This window comes from Cladophialophora psammophila (genome assembly GCF_000585535.1).
Source record: "Cladophialophora psammophila CBS 110553 chromosome Unknown aczJe-supercont1.2, whole genome shotgun sequence".
NCBI lineage: Eukaryota > Fungi > Ascomycota > Eurotiomycetes > Chaetothyriales > Herpotrichiellaceae > Cladophialophora > Cladophialophora psammophila.
This window is the reverse complement of record NW_006912923.1, coordinates 486,880-506,537: the sequence shown is the minus strand read 5'-3', so window position 1 is coordinate 506,537 and position 19,658 is coordinate 486,880. Positions and strand designations below refer to the sequence as shown.

General features: G+C 52.6%; 7 protein-coding genes across 7 annotated transcripts; 3 read left to right on the top strand and 4 right to left on the bottom strand.

The window, feature by feature from the left end:
* Positions 1-589: 589 nt before the first annotated feature.
* Positions 590-1,453, top strand: A1O5_01488 (uncharacterized protein; the record flags this gene model as incomplete). The annotated part of the gene is made up of 1 exon (XM_007742104.1): positions 590-1,453. The coding sequence occupies one exon, from the start codon at positions 590-592 to the stop codon at positions 1,451-1,453; it is 864 nt and encodes a 287-aa protein (XP_007740294.1).
* A 551-nt stretch (positions 1,454-2,004) lies between these two features.
* On the bottom strand, positions 2,005-3,987 carry A1O5_01487 (uncharacterized protein; the record flags this gene model as incomplete). Its single annotated transcript, XM_007742103.1, has 1 exon — positions 2,005-3,987. One exon carries the CDS (start codon positions 3,985-3,987, stop codon positions 2,005-2,007), a length of 1,983 nt encoding a protein of 660 aa, XP_007740293.1.
* A 484-nt stretch (positions 3,988-4,471) lies between these two features.
* On the bottom strand, positions 4,472-5,627 carry A1O5_01486 (uncharacterized protein; the record flags this gene model as incomplete). Its single annotated transcript, XM_007742102.1, has 2 exons — positions 4,472-5,188; positions 5,241-5,627. The coding sequence occupies 2 exons, from the start codon at positions 5,625-5,627 to the stop codon at positions 4,472-4,474; spliced, it is 1,104 nt and encodes a 367-aa protein (XP_007740292.1).
* A 1,373-nt stretch (positions 5,628-7,000) lies between these two features.
* A1O5_01484 (uncharacterized protein) lies at positions 7,001-9,068 on the bottom strand (the record flags this gene model as incomplete). The annotated part of the gene is made up of 3 exons (XM_007742101.1): positions 7,001-8,664; positions 8,711-8,890; positions 8,936-9,068. The coding sequence occupies 3 exons, from the start codon at positions 9,066-9,068 to the stop codon at positions 7,001-7,003; spliced, it is 1,977 nt and encodes a 658-aa protein (XP_007740291.1).
* Positions 9,069-10,906: 1,838 nt separating this feature from the next.
* On the top strand, positions 10,907-12,667 carry A1O5_01483 (Ca2+:H+ antiporter; the record flags this gene model as incomplete). The annotated part of the gene is made up of 1 exon (XM_007742100.1): positions 10,907-12,667. The coding sequence occupies one exon, from the start codon at positions 10,907-10,909 to the stop codon at positions 12,665-12,667; it is 1,761 nt and encodes a 586-aa protein (XP_007740290.1).
* Positions 12,668-14,071: 1,404 nt separating this feature from the next.
* A1O5_01482 (uncharacterized protein) lies at positions 14,072-15,919 on the top strand (the record flags this gene model as incomplete). The annotated part of the gene is made up of 1 exon (XM_007742099.1): positions 14,072-15,919. The coding sequence occupies one exon, from the start codon at positions 14,072-14,074 to the stop codon at positions 15,917-15,919; it is 1,848 nt and encodes a 615-aa protein (XP_007740289.1).
* A 468-nt stretch (positions 15,920-16,387) lies between these two features.
* Positions 16,388-19,224, bottom strand: A1O5_01481 (uncharacterized protein; the record flags this gene model as incomplete). The annotated part of the gene is made up of 3 exons (XM_007742098.1): positions 16,388-17,475; positions 17,528-17,759; positions 17,860-19,224. 3 exons carry the CDS (start codon positions 19,222-19,224, stop codon positions 16,388-16,390), a joined length of 2,685 nt encoding a protein of 894 aa, XP_007740288.1.
* Positions 19,225-19,658: the final 434 nt, after the last annotated feature.

Here is a 19,658-nt window from a genome sequence, read left to right as displayed (position 1 = left end):
AAGGGATTGAGCTAGCTAGCCACCGACGAGCTCGTACTGCGGGTGACCAAGTCTGGACTGCATAATACGAGGATGCTTCTTCGTGATCCGTGGTCTGTGGTCTGTGGTCTGTGGTATGCCAGAGATTGAGCTGCACCTGAGCCAAGGACCAGGATGGTGAGTGTCTTACAGATGTCGGGGCTAGTGTCATTTGAAGGTATCAATACCCTTTTAAAGTATATACCACACCATTCCCATATTAGTATCGGGCAGTCACATGCTCTTCCCAATCTGGGAAGTGAGTCGCGACCATCATGTTTCGAACATGTTGGCTTCTTCTGCTTCTTCTGCCTTTTCCGCCATCGTCCAGGCATCCAAAGAAGCCACCTAGAAGATATCGGATCCCTCGGAGATGAATGCATCACAAAATGCCATGGGTATTGTTGGTTAATTAGAGGTGAGGAACACCAACCACTAGGTATATGCCTTTGGGCCCAAACATACCACCTGGCTTGAGTCGTAATCAAGATTCGAAACGCTCGAAAGGAGCCACTGACTTCAGTCAAACTTCTTTCTCTTTCTTCTCAGCGCCGCCCAGCTTGCCACAACCATGATTGCCTCATCCTGGCTCAAGCAGTCAATCATCACCGTCCTCTGCGTTCTGGGGATCCCCTCGTACCTCTCCGCACCAAAACCCATCTCAGTGCACCTTGAAGGACAGTCGAGCATCGCTGTGCCTGCCAACCGGGCCATCATCTCCCTGCGTATAAATGCCGAAGGGCCCAAGCAGGACAAGGTTGCCGATGAAGTCCGCAAGACCGCTGACGACGTCCTGGCCACACTCAGACCTCTCGCTCAACTGCAAGCGCCCCAGCTCCCGACAGTCAACGCCACGACCGCCAATGACGACATACAATATCAGCCGCCCATCGTCGACCTCTCGGTGACCACCTTCCGCAGCTACTCATGGCAAAAACCTGGCTCGCTGCTCTCCCGCGAGACGCCGCAGTATCAAGCGAGCGTCGAGATCGAGGCCGAGTTCCGAGACTTCGAACCCTTGGGAATCCTCTTGGCGCAAGTCTCCAAGACGCCGGCGGCAACGGTCCAGTCCCTGAAATGGACGCTCGACGACGTGACCAAGAAGAGGCTATTTTCCAAATGCCGCTCCGAGGCCATGGTGGATGCCCTGGACAAAGTCCGCGCATACGTCCAGCCCCTGGGCATGGACAAGGTCCGCGCCATCAAAGTCACCGAGAGCCATCGACTGAGCCGCCCTGTGGTATGGGGGGACGTCGGCGGGTTGCGGTTCCAACGTGATGAGCTAGACTACAAGACGCAGATGGAGGAGCCAGAGATTGCGACGGAGAGATTTGGGCTGGAGCCCGGAACGTTGGAGATCGTCGCGCAGATTGAAGGTGAGTTCTGCGCCTGGAAGACCGGTCTGGAGGCCTGGTTTAGGCGAGGCGGCGTCTGAGACAATACCTACTATATCATGTCATATCATACTATACTATACCATCTCCTATCATATTGTTCGGAACAGGCAGGCAGGCAGATGCGATGTGTAATAATGCGAAGCGATGCAAAGGGTGCCATTCAGTTCTCAGACCGTCGTCGTCAATTCTATTACGTGTTCTCTAGAATTCCCAATGATTCTGTTCTTGCGCGAACCTACTCCGTCCGTCCGTCTGTCCGTCCGGGGCCACCGCCATATTAAAGTGATGGTGAGCACCCCATTTTGCTCTTGCTTTTCGCGTGATGCGGCATGTGAAATGTGCTCTGCAAACAATTTCTTTTCTAAAGGGGCTCGCTTGAACGCAACTCACGTGAATCAAAGCAGCTAAATACCATGGCCCGTAGACTGAGGCCGGGCCATTTCTCGCTCTCAATGCTCCTTCTTCCCATGGACCATATCCATCCAAGCTCGTTCGCGCCATGGAGCTAGCGAGCTGTACGTGTCATTCCACAATCATGACAGACATAAATCCATATCGCGGACGCAGGAGAGAAATATCCACACTCAACTCATTCACCGCCCGACTCGTCACCAAGATGATCATGGTCATGTTCATCCGTCCCTCCAACATCCATGCCTGCATCATCTTCAGAATCCGTGTCCTCGACCTCTTCCCCGGGGATGCCTGGCCACTCAACATAGTCCCCCTCGATCCAATGCTTGCTAATAGGCAAGTGGTATGGGTCATAGGGAAAGTATCCTTCCAACATGCCATTATCACCGACCCAGCTCAAGTCCCGATCGGGGTTGCTAATGGTCAAATCAGACACGCTGCGCCAATGGCCGGTTACCCGCACATGTCTGTTCTCTTCGAGTTTCGGATACACATAGAACAATTGCAGCGCGTGCGTCAGCTTGGCGAATTGCTCAACTATGACTGGCGTGCAGACCCGCAAGGGATTGAGTGGTGAGTAGATCGCCGCCCGAAGTGTTTCGCGAAGTAACTCGGTGAAGTGGTACGTCTCAACTTCTTCCTCGTCAGCGTCGAAGTCGGATTCGTCGTCGGAATGGGCGGAAGCGATGTCCCGCCAGCGGAAGCAGAAGATGTACAGGATTGCTTGGAAGGCGGCATAGAAGTCGCCGTAGCGTTTCAGATCTGGGCCGCGACATGTGGGCTCGTAGGATTTCCGCAGGATGGTCAGATGGTCGCAGAGCAAGTCCAAGCAATCGTGCACCACCTGTGGGGAAACATGGGCGCCACGTCCGACGAAGCCCGAGAAATACGCTGCGGCGCTGTGCCGGAGGAGGTGCGGCTGCTTCTTGTCGACGAGAACAGCGACACAAGAAGTGACGAAGCGGTCGACGACGATGGGGTCTGCTTGAGCGAAGTGGAAGACCAAGAATTGCGGGTGACGGGCCCGGTATGTCGGAAGGATGTGAGTGTGGAATTGGGAAATGAGCTGCTCAACAGCGTTGTCGCGAGCTTGAAGCGCGGCAGATGTGGTGAGTTTGGCGTAATATTGAAACAAAATGTCCATGATCAGGTCAACCTGCTTGATGTCTTCCTTCAGTTTGCGCCGCCGTACGGTGGCGGGATCAGTCTCTTCATCTTCATCCATCTCGGATTCGTCGCTGGTGCTAATGTCGTCACTTTGATCATCAAGACCGTCGATAAGCATGTCCTGAGATGAGCGTGCAACCAGTGTTTGCGATGAGGACATGTGGCTGAGCAAGTCGTCTTCTGCATCCTCTTCCTCTTCATCCAGGTCAACCTGAACGGAGACGTCAAGCTTGATAAGCTCCCGCAATACACACGACAGGATTTCCGAAGTGAGCTCTGGCACGTATTTGATCATCTCCATAAAGTTTCGTATGTATGTCATGCGCTCATCCGCCTTTTGGAAATCAAACTGGAGGCGGGAAGCGACTCGATTGGCGAGAGCGGCAGGCGAGGAAGGAACATTGACGGTGATATGTTGAATGGCTTGCAGGACTCTTCGATAGATCTTTGGCTGCCTGACGGGTGCTGAGCTTTCAATTCGCCGTGTTCTTTGCGGTCCCAAAAGATCGACCAGGACCGACATGATCTTGTGCTGATAACCTCGTTGCGCAGCGGCCAGGTTGTTGAGGAATCTGACAAAGATCGCATAATATTGTTCGTCTCTCCCGACCCATTCACTGTTCAGAACTGCATCGACTAAACCGCTGCAGTCTTTATCAAGGGACGTGACGTTCGCCAGGACAGCCTGAAGGTGGAATTTGAGCACCTTTGTGGACGGGGCGTTTGGTTTGTCAGGTGATGTACTGAAATAACCTTTCACACGTTCGTATGCCTCGTCTTCTCTGAACCGGTGTCTTTCAATTGCTCTCCGCACCTGCTCCTTGACGACCAGAGGATCGAGGTCCTCGTCATCGTCCGCAGACACAATCTCGACATCGGAATCGAAAGTCACGCGAGAGCGTTTGGAGGGACTCGACGGTGTCTCCATAAAACTGGTCTTATCGATGGATCGCTTCAGGGTTGATCTTCGTTGTATGGGCTGAGGTCTCATGGTTTTTGAAGGAAGAGGATTCGAGATGCTGGTCGGTAGCGCAGGCCGACGGGCCTGGGGTGGCGCGGCTAACATGGCTGGACAGGCGGTTGCAGATGGTGATGCTCTTTCGAGTCATGGGCCAGCGTAAGGTGGATGAACCAAACAAATAAGTGATACATATGGCTGAGGCGAATATTGGAGCTCGAGTGACCAGGCCTTTGGCCCAGCGCAGTCCGTTGGTGAGCAATTGCGAGATTGACACAAAAAATGAAGAGAAATTTCACATTGTGCGCAGTGAGTCTAGCCTCTTTTGGAAGGCGGGGAGGCTAGTGAGCCGGACATTTCGGAGATAGCGTTCTTTTTCACCCCCCCCCAGCCTTGGTGGCTTTTACACCTGAGTCACCGTCGGCCAGTGAAACAATCATGGTGACCCTCGATGAGCAATATATCGTGTATGGAGAAGAGAATGACTCCAGGTTCGTCATGCTACATCTTGCGAATCTTACAGGTAAGCACGTTGGCTGATGGCTTCCGTACCCCGAGTCTTTTCAAAATCCGAAGCAGAGTCCTTGCCGAACAGTTCAATTCGATGTCCTAGTGCTCGTCTCAAGATCCAATCCTGGCTGTTTATTTCTTCTTCGACCGCGTCCTTCTCCAATGGCGGAATCATCTCGCTCCCCTCCAAACGTTTCAGCAGCACGTCGTTCTCCGGTCGGTTGAAGTAAACCAGCGAGTATCTGGTGTGGTCTGCCTGCTCGCCTGGTGGAGAAACCACGCGATGGATGTTAGACCTTAGAAGCCCGTTTGTGAATTTCACCATCGCATCCCCGAGATTGATGATGGCGTGGTTTGGGAGGGGCTTCACGTAGCACCATTGTGCATTGCGTCCGGGTGGAAGGACCTGCAGACCTCCTAAACGATTGAAGAGGACCGTCACACTTCCAAAATCGGTGTGTTCACCCAACGCCGTTCGCCGGTCGTCCATAGGCTGTGGTGGAGCTTTGATGAAACGGACTTGATCTCCCGAATGGCCCTCAAGGCGATGCATATCTTGCAAGGTGTTTGGCGGCAGTTTTAGGTGGTCGTTAAGTAGTTCTAGAACCAGCGTAACTATGCCATGAGCTGATGACATAAACGATTTGAAACAGGTACGTCGTGAGCTGAGGACTTCCGGGGCAGGTAAGGGCTCCATGATTCCGAAAATGTCATCTTTGGACACCTGCATGTGGTCAGGCACTTCCTAGCAGTCGCCACTCTGCTGTCACACTCACATTGTAGAACTCATTACGGTCGAGATTACCATCTCGGTCAACAACGTTGGCGCCGAAGCCTTTGTATCCAAAGTACGAGTTCTTTTTCTGGAAATCATACTTCTTTTTCTCGTCCAGCGGGAGCTCGAACAACTCTTCGCCGACTTTGAAAAGTTGATCTGCATCAGCAAGCAGAGAGTCCCCCGGACCAGTCAAGTCAAGATAAAAGAATCCGAGGTCCTCGCACGCCCGCACGAATCGGTTCACCTCTTCGGGATCTCGCTCGATTAGCTTGGCCAGACTGAGGCGCAGGAGTGGTGCTGTTGGCACATCCTCCGGGAACAGTGGAGCATTGTCAAACGTTCGGGCTGGTGCAGACAGCACTTCAGGGACCGCTTGAGTTGCCATTGTGATGTTTGAGACTGTTTATGCGTGAGTGAGATTCAACCGAGACTCAGCCCGGCTCAACGGCAATGTACTCGATACTTATATAGACTTCGCTTTATGGCCGAGGCGGCTATCTCCACCTCCTCTCCGCGTTTGGTGGACCGCCATGATGACGCCCGCTGTGGGGAAGACAAATGTGATCCTACAAATAGTTCCATTTCTGTTCAGGGCCTGATCATCCCAATTGGCTGTTCAATCCTGAGTAGTCCCGAGGGTGCCCTGGGTCTCTACTTCTTGTTGCTGACCCGAGCACTCGGCTATAGGTTTAATCAATATTTCCTCTTGAGAGACCCTCATCAGGAAAATCGACGGATTACTCGTCTTCATAAAATGCTCGGAAGACTATAGTTACTCAATTCCTCCTCCGACGATGGCTACGCTGTTAATCGTACGCCTTGAGAAAAGAGAGAGATGTAGACTAGTGGCTAACACGCTAAGGAACGCTTACATAGCGGCTGTAAACGCCATTACAGCCCTCCACAGCATCAGTTCCGCCGGGAGAGGTCCTTGAGATACGGGGCAATTCGCGATCTCCGTACCGCTATAGGAAGGCTTATAAAAAATTGTGTTGTGTGCTTCTGTTAAGGAATCCTCTGTTTTCAAAATCCTATTGACCAATTGCTAGGATTTCATATGAAAACCCAGTATACTTGTTAGACTTTGTAGGAAAGGCCAAATTTACAATGCCAAGACTTAGTTAGTCTCAAGCTCAGAGAATTATATATTATTGACGTCAAATAACATTCTGAATTGTTGCTCGAAAATTCCTCGAGCTAAATGGGAGGATGGCCGAGCGGTTATGGCGTGTGACTCAAGTTTACCACTTGGACTGAAAACCAGTCTTCTCATGGGTTTATCCCGCGTGGGTTCGAATCCCACTCCTCTCAATTATTATTTTTTATTCCATTTTCCATTTTAGCGGTGCCGAATATAGCCAGTGCAGCTCGAAATACGAGGCGAACTAAGCAGAGCAGTTTTTTTGCACTTATGGTGCAGGGGGCTAGGAAGCGACCCCTTATTTTGTCCAGCTTACAGTCGATCGTTCGGCATTCTCTCGGACATCGTGTCAGCTTCTTTGACTTCAGCACAAAATTGACGGTATTGACTTCCTGAGGTCCCCCAACTTCAACCAACGCTTTCGCCCGGTAAGTCACTCTGTGTCGGTTTCACGGTCATGTTCCGCTGGAACACTGTTCGGCAATTCTTGGGTCATCTTCTGGGGGTATTTCCGTGCTCCCCTTGTCGAACAATGACATCCAACGCAACTCCTGACCGAATCTTTGCCGAAGATCCTTTGCAAGCATGGATGGATGTAGTCGAGCGAGGATACTCAATTAGCCTTCACTATCAATCCTGTGGGGCTCATTTGCTGTACTCATTCTGACTTGCTTTCTCGCCTCTCTAAAGGAGGAACCAGCTCGCGTGCGCCGTTTTACCTGGGCATTCCTCCACTCAATCATTTCCCGTTGCTCTCTAATGAATGGGTGGTTGATGACCTTGTAACAGACTTCCCATTCTAGGATTGGGCGGTCCGTCAGCTTGGATTTGACATCCATGGAATCCTCCCAGTCCACGGTCACGTTCAAGGTTGGAAAAACCAAGACTTGCCCCTCTTCTGTTAGTACTGGAATGGTATACCTCAACTTGCCAGGTGCCGCTTCTGCTAGAATTGACTGAAGCTCTGAACCTGTCTTGGGGAGTCTTTCGTACACTCGTTGTACATCAGACTCGGAATAAGGGCGAACACGAATCTGGGAGAGCGCTTTGGCATCTTCCGTCCGTACACGGATCCAGTACCGATGGTCCCAAAGCATCCACTCCGACCAGAGTCCCGTCTGGCTGTGCTCTTCAGGCAAGTCCTTCCAGGCCGCTGAGTCCGTACCTTTGTTCTCGACTTCGCCCGGTCCCACACAAGGAGAGAAGGACCTTGATGCAATCGCAACCTCCGCCAAACGCATTGGTGGTCGCGACAGCGTCCATACAGTCTCTCGTTCTTCGGACAAGTTCCTGCCGAAATTCACCTCTCCTCTGAGTTCAAAACTAGAGGAGACCGAACTCTTACTCGCATCTGGCTTAGAATCCGCTTTCTCGAGTAAGACCTGCCGTATTGTCATCTGTTCTCGCATCCGGGACCGATTCTTGTCTAGGAACTGCTTCAGATTATGCCGAGGTACGAGTGTCGGCTCGTCATCTTTCGACTGTGGACTCACCACGCTTGTGAGCCTCGCCAATGCATAAGCTCCAGCTTCGGGATCAGCCTCGCACAGAGACACAAAAGCAGATGATAGTAGTACGGTCACGCGGCCAGACCGTAGATCGATGTTTAGTACCCTGAGTCCTCGAAGGACCCTGTCTCCTCGTCTGGCAAGGGAAGCAGCTGAACGCTGAGAGGATTTTCGAAGCTCGAGGATGGAGGGCGCTTGCAAGGCCTTTGGCAATACATAATGGCTCCTCATATATCGCACAGCATTCCGGAGGGTCAGCGTAGGATCATAGTTTGTCTTATCCTGGACATAGGTAACTCGATTCGTCTTGCAGAAGTCGAGGATTGCAGACTTCTTAAATGGCAACAGCGGTCGGTGGATCCGAAGCCCGCCTGGTAGCGAAGGTGTAACACTTTTCCCTTGGTTAAGAGGCTGGGGGTTTATTCCCTCTTCATCTGGTCGGATTTCGCCTGGACGCAGCCAGTCCGCAAATTTCTCGTAGTTCTCTGCTTCGTTTGCACCCCTAATGTCGTCGCAACAGGGTATTTTGCTATGCTCCGACATGCCTTGCCACCCAAGAAAAGAGGTACCAGCATTCCGCACCAGACGCATCAGGATTGTTTCAACCTGGTCGTCTTGATGATGTCCTAGAAAGAGATGGTTGATATTTTTCTGAATGGCTGCATCCGCAATCAACCGATAGCGAGCTCGGCGAGCCGTCATCTCGAAATCGGTAGTACTCCCCGGGTCATTGGTGTTAGGCCATTGTATTTCGAGGATCCTGCTTTCGACGCCTTGGAATTGTAAGTGCCGTTCTTGCCCAGAGCTGGAGAAACATACCAAGCCGACATAACTGTGACTGAACGTAATTGGCTTCCCCAGTGCTCTCTTTGCGAGCATTGTGGTTGACAATGAAAGCGAACGGTTGGACGGCAATGTTGTGCTTTCCAGGCACTGCAGAAATCTGGTTGAGCAAGTAGGCCAATGCCATAGAGTCGGGGCCTCCACTGACACATACGCCTGGATCTATCAGCACAGAGACGGTGGAAAGATGGTAGAGCTTACCTATTGGGACTGGTCTCCTCAGGTCCCGTTCAAGCCCTTGCTTTTCCCAGATTTCAGTGAAAGAACCGAGGAAACTTGAAAGGGTCAAATGCTGCCCCACGCTCGCTATTCGATTTGATACAACCCGAGCCATGAGAGGAAGAGACGGATTGATATGACCCGGGTGAAATTTGATCGAGCCACGACAGCTCTGGCTGAAGAGCTAGCCTCGCAAAAAAGAAGTCCAAAACATCATCCTGCGTGTGGCACATTGCTCACCCTGTCCATCCCAGAGATGTCAGAGGTCGACGGTAAGCAGCGCAATCTACGCGCAGATGCGGTGTTCGCGAACAGGGTCGAGTGAGTATTTGGGCTCGTTAATTGACTAATTTGAGAGTGCTTTCTTTGTCCCCCTGCGAGCCTGGGTTCTGCGGCAACTCATTTCACGTGATCTCACGTGGCATCAGGTGACAGGCCAAAGCCTACGTGGGATAAATTCACACATGAGCAACAGCCTGCAGTTATTTGACTTCGAGGGAGAATTGGGTGCTGCCTGGAGGGGATTTGACCATGTACCTCGTACTCGGTACGGAATATTCTAAACCGTCTGGCTCTACGAGAACTAGAGACGGAGAGAAGTGGCGGTGCAATGTGGCTGTATCCGTCCTTGTCCTCGTACCCCTTATTCTCTGCCACCGTCCTGCTACCTACTCCTACTTGAACACGCTAACAACGGGAGTGTAGCGGTCCGAATACGCCCAAGTACCCGAGTCCGCAGCCCTTCGCATCAAACTTCGCATGGTGTTCGGGTCCCCTTGCTCTGCGAGGTACCTATACCAGCTGACAGCAACGAACATGTGTGGCTGTCAATTCAAGCTTAACCCAAGAGGCGTCAAGCGTGACCAAGAATGCCCAAGAAGTCCCAAGCAATCACAGTTGGATTACGCCCAGCCGCCAATGGACAAGCCAAGACTTGATGGCTCCAGATGGCTCCAGATGGCTTCTTCCCTTCAAATCCAGCTGGATTCTTACATTGTTGCGTCTGCCTGATCAGTTGGCTCGCAGATGGTACCCGAAAGAGAGAGATGGAGACGGATTCCATCATCCCTGCTCCGACGAGTACAATAACAACCTTGTCAGGGCGGTGTTGGGCAAAAAGCAATGACGCTGGATCGGCGCCTGGATGATCCGCCCAGGAACGGAGGCAACACGGGATGCTGCGATAGGCCGGGAGCGAGCAGAGCGGTGGAGTTAGTGTGGCTTGCAGGGTGAGAAAGCGACCAGAAACACCAGAGAGACCAGGGGGGGGGGAGAACAAAGTCATGATTTCATACATTCCCACCTCGCGAAACATGGCCAAAAAACCCCCTGGTTCGAAGATTGATTGTCTGATTGTCGGAGCGCGCTGCGCGTTTGCTGCTGGTCCCAGATGCTACTTAGACAAGTACCGTATACTAGACCCTTCTCAGGAATGCTTTCATCCATTCATCTCTCCTCCGTGTCGCCAAGCAGCCGATGCTCTCACTGTCCCCTTTCAACTGGTCGGACGCCGTGGCTTTAATGCCCGATTCCCTGTTTTGCGGACATCATCATCCTGCTTCTTCACCTTCAATTCCATCGCTTGTCACGCCATTGTTGCTGTTGTGTCTTCGCCGCTGATTTGGGGCTGTGCAACCGTTGGCCATCGACCACGTATTTTAAAGGCAGGGGCCGACACCACCTTCCATCTGCCGTGACCCATTGACTCGCCACACTATTGTATCATAAACAACTCGGTGGCATCCTATGACAGCCACAGGGTCGCATTTCTAGACAACTGAGATATTCTACTGTTGAGCGTCCGAGGTTGAGGTTTTGAACAATGCGTGAGTGAAATTGCAACACCTCCCTTTTCGCGCGCCGTATTCTGACCTGGGCGCAGACAAGTTTCGGCACCAGGCAAAAGTGGCTGCGTGGTACAACGATCCCAATGATGAATCCAATTTGCCGATCATGAATCCCTTTGCGAAATGGAAACCCAACTCCAGGTCAAATTCGCTGCGTCGCGTCGAGAATGGCGAAGGTAGCGGCTCACCCTTGACTACTACCAAAACAGATGACCCAAACAACTACCGCCCTTCTTCCTCAAGAGCGAGAGGCGAAGACTTCAGTGCACAGTCGACAAAGAAACACGCAGCGACCACCCCAGATGCTACATCGGCCCGAAAGCCATATTCGCCTGGTGATGATGTCGAATTGCCGCGATCTCTGAGTCCAGTTCACTCGGAGAGAGGTCTCAGAGACGAGATCCCCAATGGGTCCAACGAAGATGGCATGAGCAGCGATACTTACACGGTCGGCAAGCCTGGTCAAACAGACGAAGCAGGTTCCGTGCGGAACCGTAGCTCGGGTGATAAAAACCCAGAGAAGCACGGTCTCCAGGCCCTCTTCGGCGGCGAGTCCAAGCAAGAGAAGGACGACAACAACGGCAAAGACAAACCACAGTTTACCGCATGGAGCCAAATCCGGGCCACGCTCTTCAATTCGTGGATCAATGTTCTTCTGATCGCGTCCCCTGTCGGCATTGCCGTCTACTACGCCAAGGTCGATCCTGTCGCAGTGTTCGTCATCAACTTCATCGCTATCATTCCGCTGGCAGCAATGCTGAGCTATGCCACCGAGGAGATTGCCCTGAGAACTGGTGAGGTTCTTGGTGGCCTGCTCAACGCCTCCTTCGGCAACGCAGTCGAGTTGATTGTTTCCATTATCGCCTTGGCCAAAGATCAGGTTTTGATCGTCCAAACTTCCCTGATTGGCAGTATGCTCTCCAATCTTCTGTTGGTCATGGGCATGTGCTTTTTCTTCGGTGGAGTCAATCGCGTCGAGCAGGCCTTCAACATTACAGTGGCTCAAACTGCTTCCAGCTTGCTCTTTTTAGCAGTCAGCAGCTTGATTATTCCCACTGCCTTTGAGCAATGGGCTCGGACTGGAAATAATACTGGCAACACGGAAACCGCCACTACCGAGAATGCCAAACCTGGGGTCGCACAACTGAGCAGAGGAACGGCCATCCTTCTCCTTGTTGTCTATGCCTGCTATCTCTTTTTCCAGCTCAAGAGTCACTCGGCAATCTACAACGCACCCAGTGCGAAGAATGAGACACGAGACGTGGGCACCAAGTTCAAGAATGCGGTCATTCCCGAAAAGCTGCGCTCTAAGAAGGCACCAGAAGCTGAAATGTTGGAGCCGGAAGATGACGAGCCTGAACAGCCCCAGCTCTCCGTATGGGTTGCTCTGCTTACACTGGCAATCTCCACTGTCCTTGTCGCGCTCAACGCCGAGTACTTGGTCGATTCAATCAACTCCATCACCTGTGGCGGCGGCATCTCCAAAAACTTTGTCGGTCTCATATTACTCCCTATTGTCGGTAACGCCGCTGAACACGCAACTGCGGTAACGGTGGCTGTCAAGGACAAGATGGATTTGGCCATCGGTGTCGCTGTGGGTTCCAGCATGCAAATTGCGCTACTTGTGCTTCCATTTGTTGTTGTTTTGGGCTGGATCATCGGTAAAGACGACATGACCCTTTTCTTTGACGGCTTCCAAATCGCCGTATTATTCGTGGCCGTCTTGCTTGTCAACTACTTGATAAGCGACGGCAAATCACACTACCTCGAGGGTATCTTACTGATGACTCTCTACATCATCATTGCGGTCGCCGCCTGGTTCTATCCCACCGCTCCTGGCCTCAGCGACTGCCCGGCCGGCTCATGATTGCTCTCCTTTTGTACAATATTCCCATTTTGTTAAACTGACGTCGGGAGCGAGCCACCTAATATCAGCTCGGCACGGGATGTCAACGAGACTTGGTGGTTTGATTTTCAAAAACCACTTCATATATCTTCTAATCAACTCATCAACGTCGCCACATGTTCACAATTGAAACATTACAATAACGGCTCAACAAGCCGTCCCATCTCCACACATCAAGTTGCTATGCTTTTTAGCGAAGGTTTCGAAACCTGCGAGCACCCCAAACCGCAACTTCCTGGTGAATGACGCGTCGAAAAGCGACTGTAAGCCTCTCCCAGAGCAAGCTCCAACCAACTTAATCCACTAAGCGGAGACGTCGTCACCACTCGGCCCATGAACCAGCTCGGCAGAGCAAAGCTCAACCAATCTATCAACGAAGCACTTGCACGGCAGCCATCGATGGGCCATCTCCACCACCGTGTAGAGAGACACAGGCGCGGATTCTTCAGCCCCGAATGTCCCCCAGGAAGATTTTCGAAAAGATTTAGAAAGAGGTTCAAGCAAAGCCTCTGGTACTCAAGATATTTTCCCTGGTGGAGCGCGCTCGGTACACATCTTGTTGCGAGAGTTGTTGAAAACGAAAGCATTGAAGCTAATATGACGCTGAAACTTTGGATACGTTATGGCACGCAAGTCTCCACTTGCCTGTCAGCAGCCTCGAACGGGCATTTTTCGGGGGGAGGACTGGGGACTACGTCCGTAGGATATAAGTGCAAATCTGGGCTCGTAGTGTGAGCATTGGAAGACGAGAAATGAGGAGTCTTCCAAAGGCACGGCTTGCATGCACAAATAGCGTCGTCCATTTTTGCGATGCTCTTAACTTTAATTTTTTTTGTTTTTGTTTTTGTTTTTGTTTATTTTCCCCCTCTAAAAGTTCCGTAGCGCTGGTCTGTCTAGTCTCCTAAGGCGTTATTGTGTACAGGGAAAAGGGCGTTCAGCCTTGTCTGTCAACACCAGGCTGCGGGGTCACCAGCCCTACCGTGAGCAGAGCCTGGAAAGTTCAGAAACCTCGGCAATTGCTACGCTTCTCAGCTTACATACCTACTACGCATGCCATTACGACACCCCTCAATCAACCAACGGATTAGTTTTTGATGATGATTTGCAGTCACCTACACGGCGGAAGCAGCGGAGCATCGTCTCCCCCCTTTACCGCTATTCGTCAGAGGAGCGAGCTTACTAGATTTAGCATCTTTTTTAACCGCGCCACTTACCCAGCCTTCGCAGCCTCGCGTTTTTCCCTACATCTTGCGTTTTAATTGAGAATTTTGGCTAGGGAGAAAACCCCCCTCCTCCTCCCCGCCTCTTTAGATAGTGGCAAGATAGGTAATAAAGGAAAGAGGTGGACAACGATTCCTGTGTCCAATGGTGAGTTCCGGCAGCAACAAAATCCCCCTAGCAAGATATCTCTTCACCCGGCTCCGCCAGCAAGGCGTGCACGCCATCCATGGCGTCCCGGGCGACTTTACTCTCAAGGCACTCGACTACCTTCCCCAAGCCGGGGTGAAATGGATCGGCACCTGCAACGAGCTGAACGCGGGCTACGCCGCGGATGGATATGCGCGGGTGCGCGGGCTCGGCGCCCTGCTCACCACGTATGGCGTCGGCGAGCTGAGCGCCATCAATGCCGTCGCGGGCAGCTTCAGTGAACATGTCCCCGTGGTGTCGATCGTGGGGACCCCGCAACGGCGGCTGCAGCATGAGAGGAAGAACGTCCACCATACCCTCGGCGATGGCCGGCCGAGAGTGTTCGCGGAGATCGCCAGGCATGTCACAGTCGCGCAAGCCAATCTTGTTGATGAAGCCACTGCGCCGAGAGAGATTGATATGACGATCGAGGCCGCGCTGAGGGAGAGCCGGCCGGTGTATATTGAGCTGCCAGCGGATATGGTGGGGAAGGAGGTCGAAGGGGGGAGGCTGGAGCAGCCGCTTAACGCCGACAGATCGAGTGGTGGCGACGAGAACCGCGATGACGGACTTGTCGATGATCTGTTGCAAAGGCTATATTCCGCGAAACAGCCTTTACTGCTCGTCGACAGCGGCGGCGGCGTCCGGCAACTGCGGCCCGAAATCAACGACTTTGTCAAGGCGTCTGGGATTCCTACTCTCTGCATGCCCTCTGGGAACGGCATGGTCGAGCATTCGCTCCAGAACTACTACGGCGTCCACTCCGGCCCCGTGGGACAGATCGACACGATGCCGTATGTACAGGGAGCGGATCTGGTGATAGCCTTTGGGCCAATGTTCTCCGACACGCAGACGCTGTCGTGGAAGGTCGTGCCGGACGCAGCGAGGACGATCACGCTGGAGAAGAACTCCATTCACGACCCGACCCGGCCCACAAATGGCGGGACGAAGAGGGAGATCGATCTGAAGCGGCTTCTTGCCCGGTTGACGCGGCGGATTGATCGCTCGGGCGTCACCTCGCCCGATGTGACATCCTTGGGCAATTTTCGAACAATCCAGGCGCCTGCCTTCGGAAATGCCAGCGTCGACCTCGACGCACCTATCGACCAGACATCTTTCTACCTCCGCCTGAGCGCGTACCTTCGCCCCTACGACAACGTGGTCCTTGGCAATGCAACCCCGATTCTCGGCGGTCGCGACCTGGTCCTCCCTCACGGAGCACAGATCACTGCTTCAGGCCAGTGGTTCTCCATAGGGCATATGCTCCCGCTCACCATGGGTGCGAGTTTAGCTCGACAAAGACAACAACAAGAGCGACTCCCGGGATCGAAAGGTGGGATTGGAAGAACCATCCTCCTCGACGGCGACGGCGGGTTCCAAGTCACCGCGCAGGAATTGGGGACCATGATCCGCTACAGGATCCCCGTGACCATCTTCCTCATCAACAATGCCGGATACGCCTACGAGAGACAGATCCACGGCATGCACGAGGACTACAACGACCTGGCGCCCTGGCGTTATCAAGAGCTGGCCCGGGTATTTGGAGCGAGCGAGGCACAGCTGCTTTCCCCGACCACGCCGCAAAGATCGTCGTCGTCGTTGTCGTCCGAAGCAATTCCCGCTGATGACGACTATCCCGCGCGAAGCTACGAGATCTCGACGTGGCGGCATCTCGACCGGTTGCTTGCTGACGAGCAGTTTTGCGAGGGTCGAGGGCTGCACTTTGTAGACGTCAGGCTGGGCAAGTTCGACGTGCCTGAGAAATTCAAGGTCGTTTTCCAGAGGGCCGGGGAGTCGTTGGGTTAGATCTTGGATCCGTAGAAAAATGCCGCCAGTCGAGGCTTTGAGGGGCGGCTGTTGCTGCTGCCGCCGTAATCGCACAAGGGACAAGCTAGGGCTGGCAGTAAATGGCGAAGAAAGACTGCTGGCCCCCTTGCCAGCTAGACTAGCAATTATAAGGTGCGTTGCCTTGGAGCATAAGTGCAAAGATTTGAGTTGGAATGTGTCGCCGCTGATAGTCAAACCGTGAGGCCGCCCATATGTACAGATGGGACACGACAGTAAGAGCGACGAATAGCTCTTGGCCATGGTTACGGAACTTTACTAGCTAAAGGGTCATGGAAAACACCCTAGGTAGATAATAACTTTTAGGAACGGATTTGGGCAATATTGCTCTGTGAACGGACGCGCATAACGGTCGATGTCTTCAGAATACCACAACTCCCACAAAAGAAATCAAGATATGTCCAATGGAGTATCGCATGACATGCTCACTCATTCTCGCACGTCTGTACTCGATGCCATGCTAGGACAACGACTCTCGAAGTTTCCCTCCTGGGATTTTCCTATTGAATTGTCGAAATGCTCTCCTTGCTCGCGACTAAAATAAGCTAGTGGCTCGTCGAGCGTGTCAGCCACATTAATCCCTTGTTGAGATCCCAAGGCTGCGAAACGCAGAGAGGAATCAAACAGCAGGGAGGAATCGAACGGCGTCGGCGGATATGTACCACTGGATGCCGAGGTTGTCTGTGGATTCGTGGCAGGAGGCGTGGAAGGTCTTCGACGATCCAGCTCGTTGACAAATGATGGGACGAGAGGAACAGGGCTAGGAGGAATACTGGGGTCCAAAGGAGAGGCAAGCTGAGCAGGAGCGCCCGGGCGCTGACTGGCGAGCCGCACGAAGTACTGGACGACGTCCTCAGAGTTTTCAATGTGGCGGAGGAGGCTTTCGGCATTGTCCGCGGCACCACCCAGCTGGTCCATCAATTGTCGGGCATCATCAGACAAGGAAGGGTCGCCTTGCAGTCCCTGCCATCCATCCCTCAGCCACTTGGTGGCTTCTCGTAACATGTTCAATGATTTTGTATGGCCTGGCAGAAGCGTATTCTGCATCGGTGGGCTAGGCGCAGCCACGGTTGAACCTGTCGAAATGCACATGAAGTATTCGAAGATACGATCGGGGGTCTGACTGCTGCGGACGAATTCCTCGATCTCCCGAAGGCCTTGTGTATATCTTCGTAGGCCGGGAACGCCATTAATACACCGGAGTCTTGACCCTCGGTCGACGTTACTCAGCATGCCGAGGGCGGAAGCTATTGCGCAAGAAGAGGGCGAAGCCAACAGGGTTGGTACAAACTGACTCTGTGGAATAGGTGCGACTGCAGTCTCTTCCTGAGCCAAGTCTCGATTGAATGCGGCTTGAGCACTGGGAACCCTCCGTCCTTGAGCCGGTGTATGTTGAATAGGTCCTCCAATGACAAGGAGATTTTGTTGGAGATTAGTCTCCAGCTCAGCTTGTTGTCCTTCTTGTAACTCACGCTCCTGACCTCGATAGCTCTCGGGAAGTAGCGTCTCCCCGTACCCTGGAAGAGTGTCAGCACGCAACCTCTAAGCAGAGAGCTGAGAGATACCTACGTGTGTTAATGGGGATGCGAGCATATATCGGCAGCAACCTCCAAAACTTAACTCGATACATGTTTTCTTGCTTGTTGTCTATTCCCCTAGTGTTCACTTGGGCATTCCAAGCTTCATCGTATCGGGAGAACGATATCTGGTGGTGACTAACTTTTTCTTGTGGTTCCCTCTGCGCTGCATTTCCCGGTAATTGAGGTCGAGACTGAGGGTCTATGTGGACTTGAAGATGAATCTGTGCACAACAATTAGCGCTCTCCAAAGATATTGTAGGAAGAGTGCAACAACCGTTGCACTGCCGAACGGGTGATCCTTGCCTGAAATGCCTGCCTTACGCTTAGGTAGGCTCTCCCCTTGCATTCAGGGTAAGTATCAGGGTTGAAGTGGAACAAAGGACACGGAAATGTAGGTCTTGAAGAGTCTCGTTTCCGCTTATTCTTCAGTGTGCCGACAATTGTGGATGAGGTACTTCCGTCGTCAGCCGCTAACGCTGAATGGCGCCCTTGTTGAAATTGTGCCATGCATGGGGTGGTTCGGTTGTGTACAAACCCCGTAGGCAGAACGCCTTGCTCTAATGATGTGCCAAATGAAGGTTTTTGTCGTCTGCCAGGTTGATCTGCATGCGCTAGTTCCCGTTTGATTCCGTGGCATAGATCTCGCTCTGGGACTTCGAACAAGGTGGGAGAGTATAGAACTTTCCGTACGCACCGTATGTGGAGGATGTTCAATTCGAGATTGACCTGCGAGTTTGTCGCACAGATGAAGTGATAGCCAAAAGAATCCACCAGCTTGATTTCACAGAGAGTCTTGAGCCATCTCATGGAACCACAAGAGCGTCTACCCGATATCCAGAAATATGCTAAAGCAGAGCGAAGTAGCTGCTTTGTCGCATATGTCCTTCGATAGTCGCCCTGCTGATCCTTGGAGATGTACTGCGGCAGACCATCTGCTCGGTAAGAACTATGCATGAGGCGTAAATGTTCAAAGGCCGACCTGTTTGTGCGTTCCGCTGAGTGTCCTCGCTCGAGGTTGGGTCGAAATTCGCCGTCCGTCGCTTCATAGACTTCCGTGGATTGAATGTTGAGCTGAAAGGTAGATACAATTATATCTAACACCGCAAAGAGTGACCAGGTGCGTCTGCCAGGTCGCCCTCCTTGACTCCAAATATCCCCAGATTGGTCCCAGTCCAGGTATCGTTTCAATGAGTAGTTGCTGCTGGCATTTGTTTCTGTGAACCCTCCTGTATTTGAGAGTGAGCCTTCGACATCATTCTTAGAGAGCAAGCTCTCGCTATACGGGGCCACGTATGTGCCTGACTGAGACGTAGTATAGTCGCAAGTCACCTCGGACAGGCTTAACTTTTGTCGCTTGGGCTCTGGGTCGAGGACAAGATACTTCTCCCGACCGCCTTGATATTCGGAGGCAATGTCGCGGGAGTCATCCTGGAAAGAAACCTTCCAATCGCGCGTCCGCGGGACCAGGCGCGGGGGCCTCTCGCAGTGGACGTCGATGAAGTTTAGACGGACGCCTCGTTTGCATTTTCGGTTGAATTTTTGGCAATTCCGGCAGTTCGGCAACCCTTTATCGCATTTGAGGCGTCGTTTGCGACAGGTCAAACATCCGGTCCTCGCTCGTTTCTGTTTCGTCGACTGGACGTGGTCCGACTTAAGTTGTGGCGGAGGAGTCTCGGGCTCCGTCATGGATCCGGGGCTGTTCCAGAGAGTCTGGGAGGTGGGTGTCGACTTGGTCGACGACTCTGGGGGCATGGAATACTGAGGAGAGGATGATGAACCGTTACATCTGCGGGCGCGTATGGCGAAGTCAGAAGCGTGTAAGAGGGGGGAAAGTCCTTTCCAGAGACCGGCCCGGGAGATAGCTGCTTGCCCTTCCAGGTGTTGTAAACAGCTCTGGCGTATCTCCTTTCTCTTAGCGTGACGGTGTCCGTCCTTGGGCACAATGACTTGTGCTAGTTACCCGCTGACCAGAGTGACCCTCGTGAGTCCCAAGGTATTGAATGCTTTCCTGCGCCGCATAGTAAGACGTAGAATCTCTCGTCACGGCGGTATATTCGAGAAGCAGTAGTAGAAGAATCAGCAGCAATAACGTCGACAATGGTGTTGCGTCGGTGCAGATG